The sequence below is a fragment of the Felis catus genome, chromosome C2 (assembly GCF_018350175.1).
Source record: "Felis catus isolate Fca126 chromosome C2, F.catus_Fca126_mat1.0, whole genome shotgun sequence".
NCBI classification, from domain to species: Eukaryota; Metazoa; Chordata; class Mammalia; order Carnivora; family Felidae; genus Felis; species Felis catus.
In genome coordinates, this window is record NC_058376.1 from 94880862 (window position 1) to 94908410 (window position 27549).

General features: G+C 40.7%; 1 protein-coding gene and 1 long non-coding RNA gene across 10 annotated transcripts in view; one reads left to right on the forward strand and one right to left on the reverse strand.

Annotated features, from left to right (window-relative positions):
* TNIK (TRAF2 and NCK interacting kinase) overlaps positions 1–27549 on the forward strand; it is a 391801-nt gene that overhangs the window by 349103 nt on the left and 15149 nt on the right. Inside the window, 6 exon segments of the mRNA XM_019840116.3 lie at positions 3306–3490; positions 15176–15305; positions 20393–20557; positions 22592–22703; positions 23531–23701; positions 25635–25778. Coding sequence (XP_019695675.2) covers positions 3306–3490; positions 15176–15305; positions 20393–20557; positions 22592–22703; positions 23531–23701; positions 25635–25778 — 907 coding nt within the window.
* LOC109503571 overlaps positions 1–27549 on the reverse strand; it is a 125222-nt gene that overhangs the window by 13531 nt on the left and 84142 nt on the right. For 4 of the 9 annotated variants that reach the window (XR_006585262.1, XR_006585267.1, XR_006585268.1 and 1 more), the window contains 3 exons: positions 21564–22750; positions 19177–19245; positions 9314–9429 (listed from right to left, as the gene is read on the reverse strand). This is a non-coding gene — a long non-coding RNA (uncharacterized LOC109503571). Of the gene's footprint in view, positions 1–4011; positions 5895–9313; positions 9430–19176; positions 19246–21563; positions 22751–27549 lie in introns of those variants that run through there. The other 5 variants (XR_006585264.1, XR_006585261.1, XR_006585263.1 and 2 more) reach the window with 5 other exon arrangements.

Sequence of the window (27549 nt, forward strand, 5' to 3'; positions counted from 1 at the left end):
GGACAAAACTTGAACAGTAGCTAGTGATCTAAAAGCCTTTTTTCTCGGATGAGGGTGCTGGAGTTAAGTAACTTCCCCAATGTCACTTCTTAAGATTTCCTAAAAAGGAGATAAATTATTTTCATATGTAAAAAAAAAAAGACCAGCCTAAAAACTTTTAACCTTTATTTTAATAATTCAAAAAATTGAACTAAAGTCTGAATAAACTACATTGTTTCTAAAAAGAGACCCAAAAGAGCACCTTTTGAGGTAAAGTCTACATAATTGTCAGATTAAATAAGAGTTTTTTTAATGAAAAAATATATATCAAGTTAATTCTAAAAAGTGTTACATCAAACAAGCCTTTGGGTAAGAGTCTCCTATCTTCACATTTACTCCATAGTCAAAAAAATCTTACCATTTTGCCGTATTTCTTTTTTAGTTGTGCATTTCTCAAATATTTCCATACTAAATAGCACTTTTTTTCTCTTCTTTGAAATTTTTTTTAGCTTCAGGCTTGAGACAGCCAAGCAATAAATTACCACAAAAACTCATTATATGGAGAAAATTGGTATTGTCAGAAAATAAAATGTATGAAAATGGATCTGAACCCAATGGTGTCAATTTTAGATTGTGTCTATTTTCTATAACTTTGCTATTGTAAATTTTTCCAGAGTGGATGGATAAGGAACAAAACTGCAGCTAAGCATGTAGACTATTGGCAATGGAAGATTAATTTTCTTTGACTGGGGTATTACCTTGGAGTTACTCATTATTGTTACCTCGGGAGTCCCATATACGTCTCACCGTCCAAGCTGTTACCAAGCAAACTTAAAAGGAATTTGCAATTACTTCCAGTGTTTCAAGAAAGATAACTTTTTCATAATGAAGAAACAAAAAAAAAATTCTAATTAAAAGTGAAGTTGTAAAGCAGGTCAGAACTTTAAACTTTTCCTAGATACAGTGTTTAGAAAAATTTAGGTCATTTTTACAAATGAGAGTTTCTTTAATTCAATGGGCTTTGGACAAGCTAAATATTTCTAAATAGTTTTGACTTTTTAAAAATCTCTTTTATCTTGTCATGAAATGTCAAAGATAAGGAAAATGAATCCACAGGGAAAACGTATTATAAATTTAAATAAATCGTAGCTAATACTATTATATTTTACTCAGAATTATTGACATTAGAAATAAATTATTTTAAACCATATTCTCTCTTTAAATTATAATAAAATGCTTTTTTTAATGATAAGTAACATTTTAAATGTCTTATATTCTTTGATGAGACCTAACACGCTCCTAAAATATAGAAGACAAAATAGAAAATAAATTTTGTTATTATTTTACTGGTTTGGAAGATTGTAATACCTTTTCTGTTCATAGCTTTAACAAATATCCAAACTATATTTCCCACTGTGCTCAAGTATTGCATTACCCTTCACTTTCTTCTCAATTGATAAAGGTAAACATTGGCAATGTCAAGAGGAAATGAGGAGTATAAGCTGAAATCTGAATATTGGCTTTTCCTGTTTTGGCCCATTGCCAAAGAAACAAGTAGATTTGCATAAAATTCTGTCTCTGTGGTAATTTTCTTCTTTAATGGTATACGTTATATTTAAACACCTTTGAGTCTTTTTAATAGAATTCTATTTTCACTTTCACAGATGGGGTAAATATATCCACTGAGATTGAGGCCATGCGTGTGTGCATGTGTGTAAAAGCCCAGCAAGCATGTTTGGGTGGAAAATGCACAATTTGAATTTTCAGAAACTACCCTTTTCCAAGTGCTTCAATTCAAGTGACTTCAGAACAAATTTAAAAGTCGTGCTTTCCTTTGACTTTATTATGAAATGAGAAAGAAATGACCCTGGACCTTCACTTAGCACCTTGACCTTCCTAAATTCTACACCAAATAAAACACCTGAAGCATTTAACCAACATAGTAATGCCTGATATACAGGTGACAGTAAAGAACCATGATGATTTGTTATCTCCTCAAAATAAAATTATATTTATAATTTAACGATACACATTTATCTCAGTTTTTCTTCTGACCAATTAGGATAGATTATCAGGTATCGTTTAGATCACCTACATTGCTCTAATCTTACATCAGGTGAATTGGACAAATACATTTCTGAATTGAAATAAAGAGAGAATATGGCCATAAGAAAACTGTGGGATTTAGTATCTTTCAATGAGTTTCTTTCTCCCTAATCCCCTGTCTCTCACTGAATGCTCTGATTCCCACATGGGTCACTAATATAGGGAGAAATGGTAAGACTGATATCAAATTGCTTTTTCCTCATTTGCATGCTACGTGCCATGGGCAGTTTAACCCATGCAAATTAGAGCGGCCATGCTTTTGCAGAACTGCTTCCCTCTGCATTGCTCTGAAAGCATGTGAAATAAAAGGTAGTCAGAGATTCAGCACACTGCCTGCAATGTGCCTGGTGATTAAATACCACATCATCACATCCATAAGGCTAAAGATTGCATCATACTCATGGAAAACTGAAAAACGATCTCTTCTCTTTTGGTGTTTGCACATGCACTTTGGTATTCCTCATAAGGGTTTCTGCCAGGTGACTGTAATTTTAAACAAAAGAAAATGAAACACCTATCGTTCTGGAAGAGAATTTCCTTGTTGTTTTTTTTTTTCCCCTTTCTCTTTTTTCTTTTCGATTTTGTTGTTGTTGTTCCTCTTGATTAATTCAGCTCCGTGGCTATAAATTTCAGTGGCACTAGGCTTTGGGGTGGGCCATTATTTGATGTGGTGCCTCTGCTCTCCAGGGAATGATGACCCACCAAATGAGCCATTGTAGTAGCTGGAACCTTGGGAATTGCTCTGTTCTGTGACTGATGCTAGATTTTTGGTACAGTAGCAATCAAAGAGGGGAGAGGCCATGACCGTGGCTTTGGCAGGAGACCCAAAATACTGGGGAACAATTGCTAATCCCCTGTGTTTTCCCATAAACTCTGAGGGTGACCGACTTCACCTTCCCAAAATAAAATGAGAACCCAATGTTTGTATATATGTGTATACACACAACGCACACACACATATATACACGCGTATATTCAGAACTGAGCCGTCTCAGTCTAGCAATTGGTTTTGAGCAAAGTCTAAATTTATTTCATCTTTCTTTTCTAGTTTCTCTGTGCTACAAACATCGTTTTCTGAGTTCCATGCAGCAACTATGTTTGTAACCGTTCTATATAGAGCTTTCTTTTCTTGTTGCTTAAGCTGGAGCACTGACTTGCTGAGAGATGTGACTTTGTTGTATCTACAATTCCTACATGCTGAACAAACTTTTCTTTTGTAGGATCTGACGGCATTAGCCAAAGAATTAAGAGAACTCCGGATTGAAGAAACAAACCGCCCGCTGAAGAAGGTGACTGATTACTCCTCCTCTAGCGAGGAGTCGGAAAGTAGTGATGAAGAGGAGGAAGATGGAGAGAGCGAGGCCCATGACGGGACAGTGGCTGTCAGTGACATACCCAGACTGATGTAAGAGGGCTGATTTTCCGATGTCGGCCGGGGAGGGCTAGGTCTCCAAAATGAAAGGACAAGAAATAGGAATTAAATATAGGATCGTTTATGGGTCTCTGGCAGGATCAACTGACTTTTGGGATTGGAGTGTTTATTAGAGCATAGTTCTGTAAGTACCTCTCTCCACAGACACGGTCACTTAGGATAATACATAGTGGCATTTGTACCTGCATGTGCTTTATCTAGGTACTCTCATTGGACCGACTCTCTCTTTGGTGACACTTTCTTGGTTCTTTTCATCTCCAGGGAAAATGATGACAACCAGACCGTTGGCACTTGCCTGTCCCCCTTAGAACTGAAAGAGTGGAGGGGTACCTGGGTGGCTCAGTCTGTTAAGTGGCCGACTTCAGCTCAGGTCATGATCTCGCAGTGCGTGGGTTTGAGTCCCACGTCGGGCTCTGTGCTGACAGCTCAGAGCCTGGAGTCTGCTTCCCATTCTGTGTCTCCCTCTCTCTCTGCCCTTACCCTGCTCATGCTCTGCTTCTCTCTCTCTCTCTCTCTCTCTCTCTCTCTCTCTGTCTCAAAAGCAAATAAACATTTAAAAAGTTACAAAAAATGAAAAGAACTGAAAGCATGGAATTATGGGCAATGACGTTTAGGAGTTAAAATTTAACGGCATAGACATGTGTTCCTTCCTCACCATCACCTCGACAAGAGGAGGAATGAGGAACACAAACGTATGTGGCAGTGTGGGTTAGCATCCCAGCAAAAGAATCAGGGGTCAAATAATCCTGCAGAGAACCTTCTGAGTGTCTGACTTAAATATATCCCTGTAGTGATTTTCTTCTTCTTCGCTGTCTCTCTCACGTGATCCTTTTCTCTGTGGCCTGTGACTTTGCCACATACATCTGTCCATTTCTTTGCAGTCTTCTTTTGGCTATTTATACCTGTATGCATGCCTACCTATATCTCCCTTATTATTTATAGCCTTTACGTCTTTTCTTTGGTTAAGTGAAGGAAAGGCTCACTTTTCTTTTTCTCATTGGATAGGGTCCTATGAGAGAATTCCTCTTGACCTGTTGCTTCTCCAGTTTAAGCAAACGGATTCATACAGTCACACTCACATACATTTCTTGCTTTCTCCCCCGAATAAACACAAGGTGCTGTCACTCTGACTTGGTATAAATCTAACAGAGTGGGACGCTGATTATTCCAACTTCACTCTTCATTCACCTCCATTTCTTTAGCCCACCTACTAGTATTGGCCATCACACCACACTCGCTCCCTGTAGATAAGATGCCATCTCGGGCCACCGGTTACTGTCCTGTCCAGCAGAGATTGGAGAGACAGGGCTGGCCAGTCTGTAGGGAACGTCATCCATTGATTAATAATCATTATATACAAGCAATTCTGAGAGGCAAATCCAATTATCACAGCTGAAAATTTGTACTTGTTGGGTTACTGTTGATTACACAGTTATTGACAACCATAAATATGCTAAAATATGACATTTGCAACAAATTGCATTAAATTGCTTTTTTAACAGCAAATAAAATTGTTCTAGAGGCGAAATCACTATTCTAAAACATTTTTGAAAAATATGCTGGTCCTTTCAGTTTTTGTCTTGACTCAGCATTGGTTAATTCTTCTAACAGATGTTTTGAATTCCCTTTAAACACTGAGCTTACAACAACCAGGATGAGGGTGGATTATGTATTTAAAATATTGATAAAATTTCCACTCTGTGTTACACACCATACTGAGGGCTTTGAAACATTCAGCAAGTGCAGATGCAAATTCTGCCTTTTAAAAGTTTGTAGGCTAGTTGGAGAGAAACAAAATTATATATGGAAACTTCAGATTAATATAAATATTTGGAAGAATGACCAAAGACAGCCTTGGAGGAGATGTTCAGTCACGTTTGGTTTTTAAGCCCTGTCATATTTTGCAAGGCTATTGACAGTGTTCAACCTGCTACCGCTAAGGGCACATCCATTTCTTCCCTCACTGCAGAAATACCCACCTTTCTAGAATTGCTTGAATAGGCCATGATGCACTTCCTCTCTGCTGTCTGGCACTCTCCTGTCCCTTTGGAAATCACCTACTCGCAGCCCAGCCTGCACGGATAGAGCCTGTATCTTCCGCTGTGTGGCCGCTGGATCTTGAGTGTATCCCTGCAGTTTCGGGTAGTGCTTGAATCAGGCTATTTATTACATGGTCTCCCTCTCTGGGTTGTGAGATCCCTGAGGGTGAAGATTGCGTCTCATTCATCTCTCTACTCTTAACACCTTGCGTGATGTCTGGAATAGAGGTGGTCTTCAGTGGCTTTGATTTATATTCAGTTGCACTGAACTGAAATTGCAAGTCCTGGCTTCATAGAGTTTATAGCCCAATCCAGAAGAAAGACATGTTCACAAATAACTGTTGTCAAGACAGAAGAGAACATGGGGTAATATGGGAATCGCAGGCAGGAGGAAATTGAAGTAAAGGCACAGAAGGTTGACTTTGGTAGGAATTTAGGGTGTGCTGGGCAGGGTTGGGGGGTGGTCTGGACTAGTGAAACCAGACCAAGAAGTATGTGCTTCACCATGTGGCCATTGGGAACTGGTAAGAAGGCCTCTTGAGCTGGGAAATGACACGATCAGTGCTATGTTTGAGAGAAATCATTTCAGCAAAATGATTTGTAAAAAGAACGGGCTAGACACTGGTAAAGCAATTCAGAGGATCTATTGCTATCATCCAGAAATAATAAATAGGCTATCACTGAATGCTTATACTGGAGGCAAAAGTTGACATGGCTCTTGAAGAATTGGTAAATTTTAGACAGATTGAAGTGCACATTCAAAGAACATTTAAAAATATTTATTTGTATATGAGCTACAATCAGAGACAAGGCAGGATATACGTGTGTGGGTGTGTCTATATGTGTTCATTCCAGTTTGGTAAATATATGCATTTTCGTGAATATAAAATATAAGCAGCCTGTTGTGCTATAGCATGATAGTTGTATACTTCACACTATTAAAAATTTTCATTATAAAACAATTGTGTCTTTTGGAATAGGGTATTTCAGAGTTAGAATACTTCTTATGTACATTCTTATAAGTTTTATTTTCTGTTAAGATTGATCTTGTTAAGATAAGCCTTTACATTCTGTGCTATATATTTTTAGAGCCATATATACACACGTATATCTGGGATTGCAACACAGTTCACTGCCATAAAATGTATACAAAAGAGCTTCTCAGAAATGGAGTCCAGCCATTCAGACAAGCAGCTGTAGATCCTAGTGTTCAAAACAACAACTGTTTTCTATGTACAGTGCTGGTTTCATATTTATAGTAGAAGATCGCACCTATTAAGAGTGCACATAATTAAGATTATTTCTCTAACTAACCAACTGCACTATTTCCCGATGCTTCATGCATAGAAAAGTAATGGGTGGAGGGAAATAGACTAAAATTATAAAAGTGATTATCACAGGATTATACAATTGTGAGTGGGTTTTATTTTATGTAGACCCCCAGTTTTATGATGAGCATGTACTATTTTTATAGTCAGGAAAAAATAAGAGCTGTATAGAACGGGAAAAAGGGAAGGAAAGGTACGTTAAGTGAATTTGCATCAGCTCGAGCAAGCTGAAAAAACACCCTTTTGTATCAGCACCTTCCCTCAAGTACGTGCACCTGCTTCAGAACAGTACACGTGAGGCACAGTCTTAACCGTTATGACTACCTGCTGCTAGAATAGTCCCTGAGCTGCGTACAGTCTTGTAAAATGCAGTCTGGACAATGAAAGCCACATGCCGTGTGTTTTCTTCATTCTGTTTTCACTGGAAAGCTGAGCTTCTGACCCCATTGCCCTGCCAGGCTGTTGTAATGCTCCCCTTCCTCGCCTGTGGTCCTCTCTGCCTTTCCATCCATTTTTCAAGCTCTGGTCTTAGTGTTGCAGAAGCGCGGCTCTGGTCATGCTGTATCCTAGTGCCCTATGACCCTCTTCATCCCTGCGGCTCATGATTCCCTCAACATATGCTCCAGCAGAACTGACCTATCAATTCTTGCAAATAAATGCCTTGCACTTTTCCAGTGCTGTGCCTTTTCTTGGAGTGACCTCTCCCTCTAGTTTGCATTCCCATTTACCTCCTGCCTTGTTTTTGAGGATTCATATCATGTTTTTAAGCTCTTCTGGATGCTAATCTCTTTAGTTTCAGGAGACATGTCTTCCTCAACTTTTATAGCCACCACCCAATGCCAAACCAAGAGCCTTTCATATAGCAGATGTTCGATAAATGTGTATTGAATTGAATTAAATCAGTACCTGCAGGAACACTTTGACAAATCCAATTAGAGAAAATTATTGTTCTAAAACTGTGGCCTAATCACTATAAGTTTCCTATAGTTTACCTTCTAATCAGTAGAAGTGTTTTGTTTTGTTTTGTTATAGTCTTTATAGGAATTTGGACAACTCATTGTTCCCACCCAGACTGTGCCTCGGAAATAATTTTTAGAACAAAGGATTACCTTAACTATAAAATGTTTTAGCTGTTTTTGCCTTAGTGTTTTTCTTTAAATTATTGCTTTTTTTCATTTTTTTACTATTAATAACTTTATTTTTTTAGAACAGTTTTAAATTCACAAAAAAGTTTAGATGGTACAAAGTTCCCATGTTACTCCCCCTACCCCCTGCACACGGTTATCCCTATTATAAGCGTTATGCATTAGTATGTATATATGTTACACTTAATAAACCAGTATTGATACATTTTAGTAAGTTTATTCAGATTTCCTTAGTTTTTACTTACCTAAAGTCCTTTTTCAGTATCAAGATCCCATCTTGTTACGTTTAGTTATTTAGTTACCATATCTGCTTAGGCTTCTGTTGGCTGTGACAGTGTCTCAGACTTACCTTCTTTTTAATGAAGTTGGCAGTTTTGAGGAATACTGATTAGGAATATCAGAATTCCCGTCTACTGGAATTTATCTGATGTTCTTGTCATGATTAGACCAAGGTTATGGATTTGGAGGAGAAAGATCACAGAGGTCACATGTGACTTTTATCACTTCATATCAAGGGTATGTACTACCAGTGTGACTTAAGACTGTTGACACTGACCTTGATCATCTGGCTGAGGTAATGCTTGTCAGGTTTCTCTACTGTAATGTAATCCCCCCCTTCCATCCTGTACTCTTTGGAAGGAAGCCAGTGCACACAGCCTGCACTTAAGGAGTAGGGAGTTATGTTCCTTTAGGGTAGAGTATTTACATAATTTATTTGAAATTATTCTTCAGGAATTTATCTCTTCTCCATTTATTAATTTATTCGGTCATTTATTTATATCAGTAAAGGTTCATGGATATTTATTTAGTACTTCGGATTATAATCCACTATTTCATTTTGCTGCTTAAATTGTTCCACCTTCAACCATTGGAAGCTCTTTCCATTGGCTCCTGTACACCTGTGGCTGACCTACCCCCCACCAAGCACTTCTTTACTTTCTGACACTACAAGATGTTCCAGGCTTACCTCATGTATTTCCTGTTCTAGTCCTGGAATCACCCGTTCCTCCTAGAAGCCTTGATTCCCTTTATTAAAAACTGATACTAGAACCAAGATTTGGGCACTAGGTGTGCTCATTGCTACTAGTGAGTCAGTTCTTTTAGGCCCTCTCAACTGGCAGAGCAAGGAAATATATATTGTGTATATTAACCCATTATGTACACATATCTATAAATATTTCTATATATATCCATCTGTGTCTACATTAAATAAAAGTTTATCCTGATATCTCCAACTCTGATTCATTACCACATGGATCCTTCTAGCCCCTTCTCCTTCCTTACCTGTCAATTTCCACTCCAACAGCGGGAAACCTGGCTGTCACAATGTGCCAATTCTTGCTTAGTTGTTCATTTCCAGTACACATGTAGAGCAGGATCAGAATGGTTAACCAGTATACCTATGGGAAACAACTTTATCAGTCAGAGTACAGTGCTTACAAGCTGCTTCCTTTACCTTTAATCTTAGGGGACTCCATTTATTTCCAGAGTTACTTAGGTCAACCTTTTTCCATCTCCCACTCACGTTTTTAAAATACATTTGTGGGGCACCTGGGTGGCTCAGTAAGTTAAGCATCCAACTTCAGCTCAGGTCATGATTTCACAGTTTGTAGGTTCCAGCCCCGCATCAGGCTTTGTGCTGACAGCTCGGAGCTTGGAACCTGCTTTGGATTCTGTGTCTCACTCTCTGCTCCTCCCCTGCCCATGCTCCGTATCTCTCTCTCTCTCTCTCTCTCTCTCTCTCTCTCTCTCTCTCTCTCTTCACAGTCTACATTCTTCTTTCCTTAGATCCTCCAACCTCCTAAATGATTTTTTTTAATTGGCATACATCAAAGTTCACTCTTCATGCTATAAAGTTCTGTGACATAGCTGAACAAATTTTTTCATTTTCCTCTAATAGCAATTATAATAAAATTGTTTTTGGCACATCCTGTATATAAAGTGAACCCAATGCTAAAGTTATTTTGTCAATTTTAAAAAGACAAAATTCAACATTAGGTATTCAGGACAATTTAAGCATGGTAATAATTCTTCTCATAGCTGACTGTTCATCACTTCACAAAAGAGGTATATTTGGATAATAAATTTGAATGAAATGTTTACCGGGGTTATTAAACAAAGCCTTTGTGGCCTTATAAAACATTCACTGGATCTCACCTGCATGCCAGGCACAGTGCTTGGCACTGAAGATACCAACATTACTGAGATATGATAACTGCAGGACCCTGCATTGAGTGCATGGTTAGAAGTGAACAGGGTATACTGTGGAAGCAGAATGGAGAGCCACCTACTGAACCATCCCAGTGGGGCTGAGGTGGGGTTTGAGAGTGCCTGAACTGCAATGTAAAGGATGGAATACCTAGAGGGAGGCAGGGAATGTAAGGGAACCATTCGTGGACAGAAGATAGACTAAAGTTGCCCAAGGGTGTTGGTAGCATGATGTGTGCAGGAAACTGCTAGAAATCATATGTTGTTAGAGTTAGAAATAGAAGGTAGGTTTCGTTGAAACCATGAGGCTAGAGAAATACACAAGGACCAGATACAGGAAGGCTTGTAAGCCACAGGTTTATCTTATGGTTAATTGGGAACTCTTATAAATTGAAAGCAGAAGAGTGACATGGTCAGGGGAGCAGAGAAGGATGGACTGGAGGGTCAGTCATAGTAGACAGACAAGAGGCCAAACGCTCAAAGTATCGAAGAGCAATCATTGTACTTGAGAGCTAAGAAATGACTTGAGTTTCCTTGAGATGCTTGAAGTCAAGTATAGAGAGCAACAGTTTGAAGAGTTGTAGTATGTGGAGGAAGGCACTCACTATGCCTTTTTTGTTTTGTTTTGTTTTTTGGTTTTTATTATTTTGGGTTTTTTTTTTTTTACTCCATAATCCATTTTTATTTCCTCCTATGCTATGGATCATTTTTTTAATATGAAATTTATTGTCAGATTGGCTTCCATACAATAACCAGTGCTCATCCCAATAGATGCCCTCCTCAATGCCCATCACCCACTTTCCCCTCCCTCCCACCCCCCATCAACCCTCAGTTTATTCTCAGTTTTTAAGAGTCTCTTATGGTTTCCCTCCTTCCCTCTCTGTAACTTTTTTTTCCCCTTCCCCTCCCCCATGGTCTTCTGAAAGTTTCTCAGGATCCGCGTAAAAGTGAAAACATATGGTATCTGTCTTTCTCTGTATGACTTATTTCACTTAGCATAACACTCTTCAGTTCCATCCACATTGCTACAAATGGCCATATTTCATTCTTTCTCATTGCCAAGTAGTATTCCATTGTGTATATAAACCACAATTTCTTTATCCATTCATCAGGATGGACATTTAGGCTCTTTCCATAATTTGCCTATTGTTGAAAGTGCTGCTATAAACATCGGGGTACAAGTGCCCCTATGCCTCAGCACTCCTATATCCTTGGGTAAATTCCTAGCAGTGCTATTGCTGGGTCATAGGGTAGATCTGTTTTTAATTTTTTGTGGAACCTCCACACTGTTTTCCAGAGCGGCTGAACCAGTTTACATTCCCCCCAACAGTGCAAGAGGGTTCCCGTTTCTCCACATCCTCGCCAGCATCTATAGTCTCCTGATTTGTTCATTTTAGCCACTCTGACTGGCGTGAGGTGATATCTGAGTGTGGTTTTGATTTTATTTCCCTGATGAGGAGCAACATTGAGCATCTTTTCATGTGCCTGTTGGCCATCTGGATGTCTTCTTTAGAGAAGTGTCTATTCATGTCTTCTGACCATTTCTTCACTGGATTATTTGTTTTTCAGGTGTGGAGTTTGGTGAGTTCTCTATAGATTTTGGATACTAGCCCTTTGTCCGATATGTCATTTGCAAATATCTTTTCCCATTCCATCAGTTGCCTTTTAGTTTTGTTGATTGTTTCCTTTGCAGTGCAGAAGCTTTTTGTCTTGATGAGGTCCCAATAGTTCATTTCTGCTTTTAATTCCCTTGCCTTTGGAGATGTGTCAAGTAAGAAATTGCTGCAGTCACTATGCCTTTTAAAAAGAATTCTGGGGCATCTGGCTGGCTTAGTTGCAAGAGCATGCAACCCTTGATCTCAAGGTTGTGAGCTCAAGCCCTACCCTGGGTGTAAAGATTACTTAAATAAATAAACTCAAAAATTAAAAAAAAAAAGAATTCTGTAGAAAAGTGATTCAGAACATGCAGAAGTTTGTAGGAATTTTCCATAATCAAAAGCCGCTATTGATAACAGAAAGATTAATGGTGTGGTCAATTAAAACAAGGTATCCAGAATGTACAAAAGATTCAGAATAAAACAGACCAATCCTTAGACAACCTTAACCTTACTAAGAGAAATTGCTCACCATTCTAGATAAAATTGGCCAAGGGAGAAATACAGATTATTATCTTTTATTCAATATAAGGAAGATTATTAGTAGAAGTAATATTTTTAAAAACTCAAAACAGCCTGAACTGCTCACCATAAAAGTTTATCATAGATGAAGCAGTTCTGACTCATAAAAATTTAAGTATAAAAATTAACCCAGAAAAAAAATAATCTCACTAAAAATATGCAAGAGGTAAAACTGAAGTGGCTAACACTCTACACTGTAAAACTTGCTACTGACTAAAACTTTACAGATGAACCAAACCTTAATACAATTTACACCTTTAAAACTAATACAAACAAATTGGACTTGGTAGAAGTAGTGACCACAGAAGCCTTTGAAAGGTGACAGGGATAAACATCTTGATTGGCTGATTAAATCTTTGTCGTAAAATTTACATAGGGAAGAATTGGAACCTATGATGATAATTTTAGTAAAACAATACTGAAAATAAATAAATTGAGGAAGGTTTTAGCTGAGATATATGGGAAATTAATCAAGGAACTGTCTTAATGGAATTAGCTCTAGAAAATACCTTTCTTATGAGAATTTCACTCATATTGACATGTTTCTGATGAAACTGGGGGGAATCAAACATCATCAGGGTGAAAAAAATAAGTGGGGCCGAAATATCTTTGATCTTCTCACTCCCATGAACTTTAATGGTGGAAGGGAACTCAGTTGGGCAGTGTCAGCCTGGCGGTGGTCACCATCGGTGTACCTACACTTCTGACAGTGGCCAAGGATGTCTGAGTGACGAAGAAGGAAAGTACCTCCCTTCCCAGAAGGCTTTAGCTTTTGATAAATGCTCCATTTATGGACTTATTTGTATCACACCATCTTGTCCCAAACAAGAATGTAAGGCAGCTAAATATATATGCTTATATATATATATATATATATATATGTACATGTACATATACATATATAAATATATATAAAATATATAAGTATATAATATATTATATGTATTATATATGTAATATATAATATATAAATATTATGATATATAAATATATAATATATAAATATATAATACATATTATATAATATATAAATATTATAATATATGAATATATATAATATATAAATATATATATTTAGCTGCCTTGCATTCCATATATATGCCACATACACACACACACACACACAAGGTAAAATAAAATTTCAAATAAATGAGTGAAGATATCATAGTTTTGAGAACTACTCTGATTTGCCAGTCTAGCAATATGTCAGGCATTCATTGCAGCAGTTTCTTATTCCATGTCTCTGGATCGCTATAAATGGCTCCTTTCTGAGAATGAAATATTGCTTCTTTTTCTTCCCAAATACGTCAGTTCTAACTCATCTTTAGATTCATTCAATCCACTGTTCCAGTTTAGTAGTTTTGAAGTAAGCATCTTGCTATGCACTTTTCTTTGGTCTGGACTCCCTTTCCCATTTTATCACCTCTTTGTTTGGATCCTTAACATATGCTTTCTCTGTCCCAGAGATGTCATAAGTCTGTCATGTTTCTTCTTTCTTGAATTGAGTATTTCATCAAGTACTTGGACTTTGATAGGATCCAAGAGACCAGAAGTGTCTTTTTCAAATACATAAGAAACAGTTAAGAGGAAAAAAAAAAGTAAAAGATACAATTAATATATTTAATGAGAGAAGCCTTGATACCTTTTTTATTTTTGATACACCCACTTTAAAAAAGAGGCAGCTGCTGATACAGGGTATCAATGAAGATTGCATGGAAACTAAAATCCTGTAGACAAATCACATCACCTACCTGGTTCTCGTTTTCCCTTGATGTTGTGGTCTGTGTTACGGGGCACATAGAAAACGTGAGTCTCTGCTTTCAGGGTGTATGTGAAGGTCCTGTTACCTTCTCCGTTAGATATTAAACACAAGAACAAGAAACAAACTAAAAATAGATATACCACAGTGTGGAGTAATTACAGAGGTTTTTAAAAAGTGCTGCATATTTTTAAACAGCCTACCTAATGGATGCCCTAGTAAGCCAGAATGCCCTTAATTGATATTTCTCCTCCATAAATAGTGTAAAACCCATTTATCAAATGAATGTATGTTGCACTCCTACTCTGTGCCCAGCTCTACGCTAGGTATACAGTAATGAACAGAGACAAGACTGCCTTCATAAGCATATGTTCTAATGAGACAGGGGGAGAAAGTTCCAAGAGACTCAAAAAGAGAAAGAATCATAAATTGTGATAAGAACCAATAAGACAAAGGATGAAGAGAAAGAAAAAAGAGGGGTTGGTGGGATAAAACCTAGGTGGTAAGAGAAGGCATCTCAAGGAAAGTATCACTGAAGATGAAATATTGTTACTTAAGAGAGGCAACCAGCCAAGAGCCAGAGTGGGAGAGAGTTTTCCAGCAGAGGCAACAGCATGAGCAAAGCGCAGGTCAGGGTGCCTGCTGGTCAGAGAAGGAGTAGAGAAGGCTTGGAGGCCTTGCAGAGCCTGCGAGGGGCTCTGACATCGACGGCAGTGTTTTTTTTCCTTGGACAGTCTGAAGCTTGCTCTCTAGGACTGCTGCATGGAGAATAGGTCGAGAGAGGATGCTGCAGAAGCAGGACACCTGTTCAGGCATCAGCACCACATTAAAAATTAAATACAACATACTTAAGGCCACTGATTGTATGTACCCTTAGAAATGGTTAAAATGGGTGAATTTTAAGTTGCATCTATTTTACCCCAATTTGAAAAATTCACATAAACAGGAAACAGGCATTCCCTAAACACACATTGCTGTTAATACCGTTCCTTCCCATCTCAGACCAACAGGAGCCCCCGGGAGCACCGAGCAGTACAATGTGGGAATGGTCGGCACGCACGGGCTGGAGACTTCTCACGCAGACACTTTCGGCAGCAGTATTTCAAGAGAAGGAACCTTGATGATAAGAGAGGTAAGTTGGTATAAAAACTGTGAAGAGGAAGTGCTTCCTTAAGTGGTATTTATATCAGAGCTTTCGCAGAGAATGCTGGCAGCGTGTATTTTCAGCATAGTGAATGGGGGTGGGCAGCCAGAAGAAACACACGCTTCTAAATGGCTGAGTGATTTCAGTTGTCCACCGCCTTCTTTCCTGTATCCTTCTAAGCTTCCGCAGTGTGACTTAATTACATTAGTCCGAATTCTTCAGTAGGAGCTATGCAAATCAGAGTATAGAATTTGAGCTTGAGGATATAAAACTGGCAAACCCAGATGTTTCCTACGGCAGCGAAATGGGAATGCATGGCCTCACTCAGTAGCATCTGAGGCCTTGTTATGCCTCTTTTCCCCATGGCTTTATCCTTGTGGATTGTATGTATAGAAAATGGTTAGAAGTTCCAGGAAACGGTGATATCATCTTATCTGATTAAACCAACATTAAAAGGCTATTGAGCTATTTTTATTTAAAAAAAAAAAAAGAAATATGAAGATCTACTTAAAAACGTACCTATTGCTTTGGATGATTTTGGTTTTTTATCTGTATTTTTATTTTTTTAAGCTCATTTACTTATTTCGAGAGAGAGACAGAGAAAGCGAGTGGGGGAGGGGCAGAGAGGGGGAGAGAGAGCATCCCAGGCAAGCTCCACATTCAGCGTGGAGCCCGACGTAGGGCTCAGACTCACACACCATGAGATCATGGCCTGAGCCGAAACCAAGTCAGACCCTTAACCGACTGAGCCACCCAGGTACTCCTGATTTTGTGTGTTTAAACTCGAGGAACATCACTTCATTTGAGTGGGAGGCATGTGCTCGCTTCACATGCACTTCCTCACTGCATCTGCGCCAGCCAGAAGGGCCTTGACAAATCAGAATTTGTCTTCTCTTCTTTCACACTTCATCATCCCCGTGTAGATTTGACAAGTCTCTGCTTGGAAGGAAAACAATAGCTGGTAACATTGGGCAAGAGTTACTTGATGTCCCCCCCTGGGTCTGTGTTATCCTCTATAAAATTTCGTAAATAATAGTGTATGACTCATAAGATGACCCAAACAACACGAGTGTGAACTGTGTGAATCCACTTATATGTGGGTTTTTTTCAACACAGTCCAATACTATAAATCTATTTTCTCCTCCTTACGATTTTCTTAATAACATTTTCTTTTCTCTAGCTTACTTTGTTATAAAAACATAGTGTATAATACATATACAAAATATGTGTGAATCGACTGTCTATGTTATTGATAAGGCTTCCAGTCAACAGTGGGCTATTAGTAGTTAAGCTTTTGGGGAGTAAGAAGTTCTACTCAGATTTTCAACTGCACTGGGGGACCATGCCCCTAACCCCTATGTGTTCAAGGGTCAACTGTAATTTATTTCATTTCACTCTCCTTTTACTTGTTATCCCTTCCTACTCTTGCCTCTGAAACAATGCATATCATCTGTCATTCTACAGCCAGGATAGTTTGGGAAACCATAATAGCAGGCTTTGCTCTCCCAGGAAAGAAAGGAAGTGTAGTTTTGAGATGAATAAGGCCTTTGAAGTAATAATTGGCAGAAGGTCAGTAACTGGAAAAGTAGTTCACAAAGCAACTTGCTAGAGTTTCATGATATGGCCCTGCAGAATCTTTGAAGTAGGCTTTGAAGAGCCCTATCCTGTAAGCCTGAAATAAGAAATGGACTTGGCTGCACAAGCTGACATTGTGTAGTGCTGGTATATAAATCTCCCAATGTGGTGAATGGATAATTCCGATGGCGGTATAGAAGGCTGCTGTCATTCTAACTTGCTGCTTGGAAAACCTGAGGGGAAATGTTCTGAGTGAGTGACTCTCTGACTCTGCTTTCTAATGCAGTTTATAATTTGCTAGAGTCGTTATGACAGAGTCAGTACCTTGAAGAAGATATTGGGAGGCGCATTTTCAGTTCAGTTGCCAGACATATCCAAATGGCTCTGTGTTATTTAAAGCACCCCAGTATTCTGTGACCACAGCCAGTCACTTTGAAAATAGCACTCACCAGTGTCTTCTATGAATTTGATATAACCTTTTTGTCCCTCAGTTTCTAAATGCCACCTTTCCCAAAGGTGGGCTTTTAACATAACAACCTTGAGTTGGAATCATTAAAAGTACAGGTATCACAAAGGCAAATGCAAATAAAAGTATGTCCCTGACAAAAAAGTAAGAAAATAAAATGAAAACTCATAATAGAGCTTAGTTTATAGGGTGCTATAGTTCAGTTCCCCAAGATGAACATCAAAGAGAACTCACTCAAGACAGCATTCTCATGGGAGTGGACAAGATGGTTCTAGAGGAAAATACTGGCTCTACTGCCCACAGTCCTGCCAAGACACACAAATTTGCCCTATCAATGCACACCCTGGCCCTCTGGTTCTACCTCCCCCTAACCTATGGTCCCAGAGGACCTTTCCCTACTCTAGTTCTAGAACAAACCACACCAGCTGTCATCTACCACATTGTCTATAGGGACCCATCTGTCAGAAGAGCTATTCTCTCTTCCCAACTTCCCCTGCTGCCTATTCTTCACCCAGCAGATCCCCGTGGGTCTGATTCAGCCTTCCTTTACTCCTTGAAGCCTCTCTTGGGACTCCATGGGCCTCTGTCCATAGCACCTTTCCTACTGACCAGCTGGTAATGGGAAGTGATAGGAAAAAGAATCCGCTTAAAACAGGCGTCCACTCCAGCTCCGATCAGCTACGGCCGAGAGCAGAGCCACCTATCACGGCAGCAGGCCAGAGCACCTGGGCTCTCCCAACAGACAGCCCCTGATTTCAGCACTTACAACCTGTGTCACTCGGAGCAAGTCAGCTGAATTCTCTGCACTGCAGTTTTTCCATGTGTAAAGTGAGGATAATGGGAGCTAGCCTGTGGTGGTATTTGAAGGACTGGGGGGAATACCATACCTAAAGGTTGGGCATGGTCCCAGGCACAAGTTGTTACTCAGGGAAATCTTAGTGCCCACCCCCATGGGAACGGTGAGGGCGTGAAGACTGTAGAAATTGTTGGGCTCTGTTACGGAGGTCCTAGAGGGCCAGGCTGTTGTTCATTTATCTCTGTATTCCTAGCAAAGTGCCTGGCACACAGAAGGTATTTAATTCAAAGGAGCTGGTTGAATGGACAAAAGGCCGATGACTCAGAGTGGGGAGATTCAGGGGTCGGTCACCACTGGATTCCTTCAAGCTTCTCACTGTCTGGGCTGTTTCCCTTGTTAGCCTCTTCAGGTCTTTGATAACCAGTGCGTCTGCCTCAGCTTTTGGCTCGAGGCAGAATGCTGGGGATAGAATAGAGAGCCTGTAAAACTCTAAAGAGGCCATGTGTGATTTATGCTACTGGGAGATTGGGGGGAAATGTTAAAAAGCCTTTCAGTATTTGAACAGAACTTAGAAGAAAGGAAAAGCTGCCCAGTACACATAAAATAGGAGACAGTGAGATAAATTAGGACTGAACCCTGTAAATGTCATTGAGAAGACAAAATGTTCGATCCTGAGAACAGGCACTAGTACAAGCTGTGGATGCATGAAGACTGTGTGGACAAAATGAATCCAGAAAATGCCCCTCTCCTGGGCAGTTTGCAGGCCAGGAGCATGTTGCCAAGAAATAGAGGGAACCGCAGCTTTACAGTTATTTCTTAAGCTCCCCGGTAACATCCGTTACATGCACCCCTTCAGGAACTTGGGAATCTGTTTCATCTACCCCCAAAATTGCCTCCTTTCACTTCTAGCCAGAAGCAGGTGCAGAGTGGTCATTGTAAGACAAGGACAGGCTCTGGGAGGGGGAAGCCAGGCCAGTGAGCCCAAGCCAGCCAGCCCCAGGGAAGGCAGGGAGTATGTCTACCTGCTTTGATCCTGGCCGATCCCTCCATGTTCAACAAAATGCCTCACACTTAGTAGTCACTCAGGAATGCTGGGTAAATGGATGAAAGAAAGAAAAGGCAAAGAAGGGAATCATTGCTTTATCAGATCTGCTCTAAGAAACCTCAGTGAGCTAGTCGCATAAATGTTAAATCAGAAAGCACAATACTGCCCAGGCCTGCAGTGTGGCTACTGGCTTTTAGGAAGCAGAACTGTCTTTTAATCCTGTATTTCTTCCCTGGGATCTTTGAGAGGAGGCTTTGTTTCGCAGAGCAGTGGTTTCCAAACTTGTTAGGTCATACAATCCTATCAGTAGTAAAAATTTGAGAGCATGCCACTTAATTGCAGTGTATTTATTTATAACTCATGCATTTGTCCTACTTCTCATATTATATATATTACAAAATACCTTGAAAAGACATTAAAAAGGGATGCTATACAAAATAGTTCAAACACTGTTATTGACTATTCCTTGTTAGTCATGATGACTTCCGTTTTTTACTGCAAGGCACCATACTTGCTTGTAAGAGATTCAGTATTCAGATTCAGTAGCAGACACACACCTGTAGCTTCAAATAATCTGTGGTTTATTTCAGTACATTTTTTTTTTGTAACTCCTGTCCGATCTGGTGAATTAATCATTGTTTTGACCTCATGACTGACAAAGAGCCCTATGATCTGGGCAGATGGCATCTCTGCGTTTTCTTGGTGTACATGGTATGTGGGTTATTAGTATTATCTCATCCCTGCCTCTGTGTTTCAGCAGTATTTTAGGTCATGTATGTGTCTTAGGGGTTCGCATCATTGTAACCTGGTAATATACCTGCAAATCCAGTCAATGGTGCACCCACAGGCACACACACACACACAAATACTGCAGGGGAGAACTGTGCAAATGCAGACCTCAGGAGCTCAGCCCCTCCGCCTGCCTTCCCATGGGAACTCCCACTTCCTATGTGACCCTGACTGCCCTCATGCAGAAGCAAAAAGCCGCAGGGTCAGTCCATATACTAAGCGTGAACAAAGTTTAACTTCTTTTTTATTTTCTTAGTAAAATATAAATGTGTTATCTTCCGCACACCCCAGCAGGTCCGTTTGGGGACTGTGCCTGTGCTGTGTGAGGGGTGACACCACTCGGTGGCCTTCACCCTCCCTCTCTAATCCCTCTCTGATGCTCCCCATGTGTTGTGCCCCCTCAGACGTCTGGAGAGAAGAAGCGGTCTGGCCACAGTGACAGCAATGGCTTTGCCGGCCACATCAACCTCCCAGACCTGGTGCAGCAGAGCCATTCCCCGGCCGGGACACCAACCGAGGGCCTGGGACGCGTCTCCACCCATCCGCAGGAGATGGAGTCCGGGACTGAGGTAGGTGCTGGGCAACAGGCGTGACAGCTCTGTTCTCCTGGGGGTGCGGGGGGTGTCAAAACCCTGCTGTCTTCAGGAATAAGGCTTTGTAAGCTCCCTGAGATGTGTTGGTTCAGTTGCTATATAACTATTTACACAAATACTTTAATGGACGAAAATCATGGAAGCTGAGGGGTAAAAAGATCTGATACCATCTGGCCCAATGCCTATTTTTACAAATGACAGTACTGAGGCTCAGAGAGGTTAAGTGACTTGCCCATGGCACACAGCTAGCTGGTGGCAGATCTAGGACTAGAACTTGGATTTCCTATCTCCCAGGCCAGTAAGAGAAACTTTAGCCTATAGAGATCCCATGGCCAACGGTTGAGGTTCATGTTTATATTGATTTAGTCAAACTAGGTTTGACTTAAAATGAGTTGAAATTCTTTGTTAAATGAAAGATAAAAATCAATAGATAGATAGGCTGTCATCCATCTTCCTAAACTCCAAATTGTGTGGGAAAGAGAGAAATGGGGTATTTAGCTTGCCTGTATAGAAACAGTCCCTGGAGACAGCCTGAATAAATACAGTCTGTTAGGCAGTGCTCGTAGGTGTAGTTATCCAAGCCCGACCAGTGGATGAGTTCATGGGGCTTGGTCATGTTTCATGAATCACACGGAGGCCCCGGAGGAAATCATGAAGCATATGCCCTGGTGTTTTTGATGCTGTCCACACATTAATTTTTTATGATACACCCTTTGAATTCTACCTCAAGGGAAAAAACAGAGGTGCCTTGGGAGGCCGCATATCCTCTTGTGGCTTCCCACAGTGTGGTCGGGTTTCCTCTGCCTGAACATGTCTAACAGAACCTAGAAGAACCCCATGGGATTGGACTCTGGTTCAAATTCTTGTGCTGCTCCAGCTCTAAGTGGGAATGTTAGTACCTGCCCCACCTCCTTCGCAGACTTCTTCTAAAGATCAAAGGAGAGAATGTATGTGAAAGCTCTTCATTTGGAAGGAGTCTTACCTTGTAGAGGGTGAAATCATTCTAATTTCATAAGGTGGAGGGAAAATCAATTGGATCTTTGCGGTTTCCTCCGTACGTGTTTCGGGGTCCTGAGATGATTTTATTTTTAAATGGAAACCTGAAAATAAAGCTAGAAAGTGAAAACTCAGTTAAAGACATTTGTCTGAAAGGAGATATTCTGATATTGAATGCAGGTCTGTTTGTGATATTAAGAGGACTTGAGCATAGTAGAAGGAATAGAGATGACAGACAAGATGAGGAAGTGGTTATTGTACCTTCTTTGGCAGAGCTGAAATATGGAATTTCACCAGGTGAAGCCCTGATATTTAGTTCGCTGTTCCCTAGTCGAGTCTGCCTTCATGTCTTTATCGAGATTTATTTTTTAAGCAAGCCCTCTGTGCATTGCCTGCAAATCTAGTATCTTCATGAAGTCCCTAAATAAGGCATGAGAATAGGAGTATCCTTTTAAAGCGACCATTCTGGGAGGGAAAAATATTCAATCCCTGGATGAAATTGTCCCTGCATTCAAGATTTTAAGGCTTCTTGAGCCGACACCAATCCACCTGCATCACCAGGTCAGCTTACAAGGGCCCAAAGGCTCCAAGAGGGAGACTTTGGTGGACCGGATGTTCAGGATGAAATGCTGCTATGTGGGCATGCTTACTTAGTTTATTGTGTCAGCTTTTCTTAAGACCATTTGGTCAATATGCGATTGTTTGTACTTCAAGGGAGAGAGAAGCTCTGTCATCACGGTCATCTTACCATGTGGTCCAAAATATAAGTTGCCCCCAGCAACTCTTGCAATCTGACAATTAATGGAGCCCTGCAAAGGCAGAATGGCCAGTGAGTAGCCAGCACCGGGAGAAGCTGGAGAGAGAGGCACACCTTGACTCCAAGGGTCAGAGTGTGAACAAGCTAAATAGATTGAAGAATCTGTAACCATTCTAAAGCCCAAGCAAAGTATTCTTGGCATTGTTCATTCCTGTAGTACTTATCTGTTCTTCTTAATCCTCTTGCCTTTCCATTAGTATGGCATGGGGAGCAGCACGAAGGCCTCCTTCACCCCCTTTGTGGACCCCAGAGTTTACCAGACATCTCCCACCGATGAAGATGAAGAGGATGAAGAATCATCAGCCGCGGGTAAGCGAAACTGCCCAGATGTTTTAGAAACAGCTTGGTTTTCCTTCCTGGTGTGACGTGATAAAGAAATGAATTATTGGTTTAGTACTTAAGCCATTTCCTGCTTAGGCCCTGTCTTAAAGGGAGGTTGGTTTTTTTGTTTGTTTGTTTTGTTTTGTTTTTATCATTATTATTTTTGTAGGATTTCTAAAACAAATATCTTTGTCTCCCATTTTTTTTTTCATCTCTTCTATTTTGCTTCTGGTAGGAACCCAGAGGTATCCAGGGGCCCTGGGAAAAGCTGTTCCTCAGAGATCTCCAAACTTACCACTTACTTCTCAAAAGCAATTTCTGGGTACAATGCTGTGCACGCAGTAGACACTTAATCAGTGCGCGTTGGGTTGTGTTGAGCTCTAGGTGTGTGCTTCCTACCGCACAGATCTGGCTGATTTAGAGGAGAGCCTTGCTTTCTGGACTTATGCAGCTCACTAATCATCAGGGGAGGCTTAGGTTAGTCTGTCAGTTGATGATACGGAATTTTAAAAAGTAAATCTTTCCTGCCGTGTTCTATGAGATGGGGGTGGTGTGTATGTATTCTCTAAACTACCCAAGTAGTATCTTTAAGTCTGTTTTACTAATGGTTAAAATCCTGCTTCTGTGAATGACTTATACTGTAGTCTACTAAAAAAAAAAAAAAGTATAAAATGTACATAGTTTCGGAATTTCTGTGCCTTTCCCATAATGCACACTAAACGAGGAGAAATCATAGTGTTTTGAAGCCCCTTCTCCGTACCTCCACTGATTGTTTTTTAAGATGCCACTGACTTCTCTGATTCTCTTTCTCAAAGCTCTGTTTACTAGCGAACTTCTTAGGCAAGAACAGGCCAAACTCAACGAAGCAAGAAAGATTTCAGTGGTAAATGTAAACCCAACCAACATTCGACCTCACAGCGACACACCAGAAATCAGAAAATACAAGAAACGATTCAACTCAGAAATACTTTGTGCAGCTCTCTGGGGTAAGTTCTTCTTTTTACCACTCGTTAACACATCGACCCTCAAACATTAAAAACCTCTGGAGCTTACTATCCGAAGAGCAGTGGTTGAATCAGGGGTGTCGAGTCCTGACTTGAGACCATCTTGGCCTCAGGAGAAATCAAGAGCAATTTTACATGCAGCAAGAACTGATAGGGCCGCCTGGGTGACTCAGTTGGTTAAGCGTCAGACTCTTGATTTCGACTCACGTCATGATCTCACAGTTTGTGGGATCGATCCACATGTCAGGCTCTGCTTGGGATTCTCTCTCTCTCTCTCTCTCTCTCTCTCTCTGTTCCTCTCCCACTCTCGTGCTTGCACACACACACTCTCTCTCAAAATAAATAAACATGAAAAAAAAAGCTGATAACCTAATGCCCAAGATAACAAGATCAGATTCAGAAATGACCTTGACACATAATAGTGATAGCTAAAGTCGGCTGCTGAACCAGCTACCATGTACCACGCACTATTTGCCCAGCACTGTGTGATGTGTCCCCCATTCTGCCTTGTATGATCTATGCAATACCCTGCAAGGGGAATTAGATATGACCCCTATTCACAGTGGGCAAACCAGCCTAGAATGTTTTAGTGAATTGCTGAAGGCTAGTAGTAGCAAGAGAAAACTGGAAAAGGACAACAGATGATGAACCTTCCCTTTTAGTTCAAAACATCAACCTACGGTTCTTATAAAAAATGGTGCATGGGTTTTAGCTGACCTCAAACTCAGTATAGTTGGGATGAAATTCTGTCAAAGTCCTGGTCTGTGTTACTGCAACCATCACATACGGATGAAGGAAGGACATGACCCATCTGTATCCACCTAAAATACTAGGCCTAGTTTGGGGCACCACAATCTTATAAGGACAAAAGCATTTGAGATGTTTGGGGAAGTAGATGAAGCCTGGAAACCATTTCATGGGAGATGTGATGGAGGGAATAAGGCACTGTCCTCTGGAAAAGAGACTGAAGACAAGATGACCATGTTTGATATTGAATAATTTGTGGACAGAATAGACATGTATGTTACTCAAAAAAATACATGTACAAAAAGCAAGAGAAGTCACAGAGTTACCTGTTTGTGAATATAGTTCAGTACACAGTGGACCCTCAGTGCGTTGGTGTGTGTGTGTGTGTGTGTGTGTGTGTGTGTGTGATGTGGTGTGTTAAGGGGCAGGTGGGAGTTACTTTGTCTAGGGATGAATTTTTTGGATGCCAACTATCCAGACGAGACCACTTACCTGATAGAGCTTTTCTAATAGGGTTGATTGCATGGGAGACGGGCTGCGCTAGGTTTAGATACCTGAGTGGTCCCTTACAGCCAATCTTTCTGCAACTCTCAGGCTCTTAACACCTCACTTGCATGGTTTGTCATTTCCCTGACAGACAGCAGAACCTTGAGGGCATGAGACCTTCGTAAGCTTTTGTGTGAGAAGGAGGAAGGGCTTTTCTTCCAGTGGGGTATGGAAATGGGGCCCTCTGCTGTATGGTGAAGGTGGGCAGGCTAGAGATCACTGCATGGACAGGGGCAGCGCTGCACCTTGGAGAAGTCTTGAGGTGGGATTTATAGAAAGAGCCCAGAAAGGGATGGGTGTTACAGGAAAGGAATAAAGGTAATGATGCTAGTGTCACAGCTGTGCCAAGAGCATCTCTTAAGAAGGACTCTATACTAGGTAGTAAATGGCCAGATGTAATGAATGCTGCTACCACTTTATGAAAGAGAAGTAATTTCATTGCCAGAGGGGCAGTGATTTAATTACTATGGCAGGGCTTCCACTTCTTCACTCCCTCCTGGGGTACCTACTTGCCCATTAGTTTATATTAACAAGGCACAGTTTCTTAGGTTTTACAGGGACCCCAGATGCAGAAGGTTAAAGCAATAAAAAGTCAGTCTTGGGGTGCTTCTTATATTTGCAGGTGTAAACCTCCTGGTGGGAACGGAAAATGGCCTGATGCTTTTGGACCGAAGCGGGCAAGGCAAAGTCTATAATCTGATCAACCGGAGGCGATTTCAGCAGATGGACGTGCTAGAAGGGCTGAATGTCCTGGTGACGATATCAGGTATGTTACTGGGATGTCACCGGAATGACCAAGTCCCCTGAGTCTGCACAGGTAGGAAAGGCCATCCCCTCGGTTCTGAAAAAAACAGTAAGCTCTGCCCTTCCCAGCTAACAGTGACATAAGAAATTATAGCAGGATAGCCAGAGAGATCACTCAGGTTTTGTAACTCCAGAGATACTGACCTCCAAAGGGAAGCCTTACACCTCTGCATGATCTCTGAATCAAGGAGAAGTACCACAAAGGCTGTATGTTTATAGGCCTTTAACCTCTGCCAGGGCTCAGCAAGGATCTTTTGAAGATGTCTGAGCTCCAGTCATTGCTACCTACTCTCAGGTGGAGAATATCAAAATGTAGGCTTCTCAGGGTGGGAAATTTTATAAGCAGAAATGTCTCTGGTCTCTTTTCTCTCAAGAACTGTTCTAGCTTATATTCCACTGATGCCAGCAAATGCAGCTGGCCCATTGGGTGATTGAGTCTGCAAAGAGATTCAGATGTGGGAATCATTCCTGCTACACTCTGCAGCTTTCTGGTTCCCAAAAAGAACTCAAAAAAATAAAAAAAAAAAAAGCCTACACAGAAGTGAAGTTAAAAATGTAACAAGTTAACCTTTTGACAAGGTTAAAAATGTAACCTCAAGGAACCTGTATTTATTGAAAGCTCTTTCTGATGATCTTTGAAGAAGTTTAATCAATATCCCTTTTCCCCTGCCTTCCCATCCCACCCAGTATGAAACCACTGCACCTCTGTGCATTAGAACCACTTGAATGGATGGGAGAAGCCCAGACCAGTGGGGTCAGAATGCCTGGGAGAAGGGCCCAGGTATCAATAGCTTTCATAGTTCCCAATTGTTTCTAATGTGCCGCGAAGTTTGAGAACCAGGGCTCTATACTCAGCCATCATTTCACAAAGAGAAGACACAGGGCTACTGGGTTCAACCTTGAATAAAGTTTAACTCTTGAGCTGTATTTCCATTTTGAAAAACTACCTTCACTTGATGCTACAATTCCCTCTTTCTTTTGCCATTCCACAAAAGTTTCATCTCTTTTTATTCTCTCCAAATAAGAGTTAACTGAGTAAATTGTTCTTGTATTATCATTCGAGTTTAATTCAATGTAGTCTTTTGTTCTTGCTAATGGCTTTCTTGACTGCTACACCGGCAAATCAAATTTAAAACCGTACAACTGTCACTCACCTACCGAAAGTGGAAATGATACCAGAAAGTTCACATTCTGGCTTCATTATGTTGTTAGTGACGCATCCCCGTTCTTAAAAAACGTAACCGTCTCCTCTTATCATGAAGTGTAGATGGGGAAAGTGGAAAACGAAAATAGGAGCAAATGATTCTTGAACTGCCCTCCGATCTGCATTGGCACAGAAAGGAGGAAGCACTGGCCTTTCTGCCCATCCTAGCTGTTGGGATCAATTCTGGGCCTCTGTCTATAAAAAGGAATAGCAACTGCACAGTGACTTCCTTCATTTATGGATGCACTCTCCTGTCAAATCCAGTGTGTAATGCTTCAATACATTTTCTTCTTCTGGAACTCCTGGGCAGCTTAGTCTGTTAAGCGTCTGACTCTTAATTTCGGCTCAGGTCATGAACTCAAGGTTCATGAGATCGAACCCAGCATTGAGCTCTGTGCTGATATCACAGAGTCTGCTTGGGATTCTCTCTCTCCTTCTCTCTCTCTCTCTCTCTCTCTCTCTCTCTCTCTCTCTTTCTGCCCCTCCCCTACTCATGCACACAGGCTCGCTCACTCTCTCTCTCAAAATA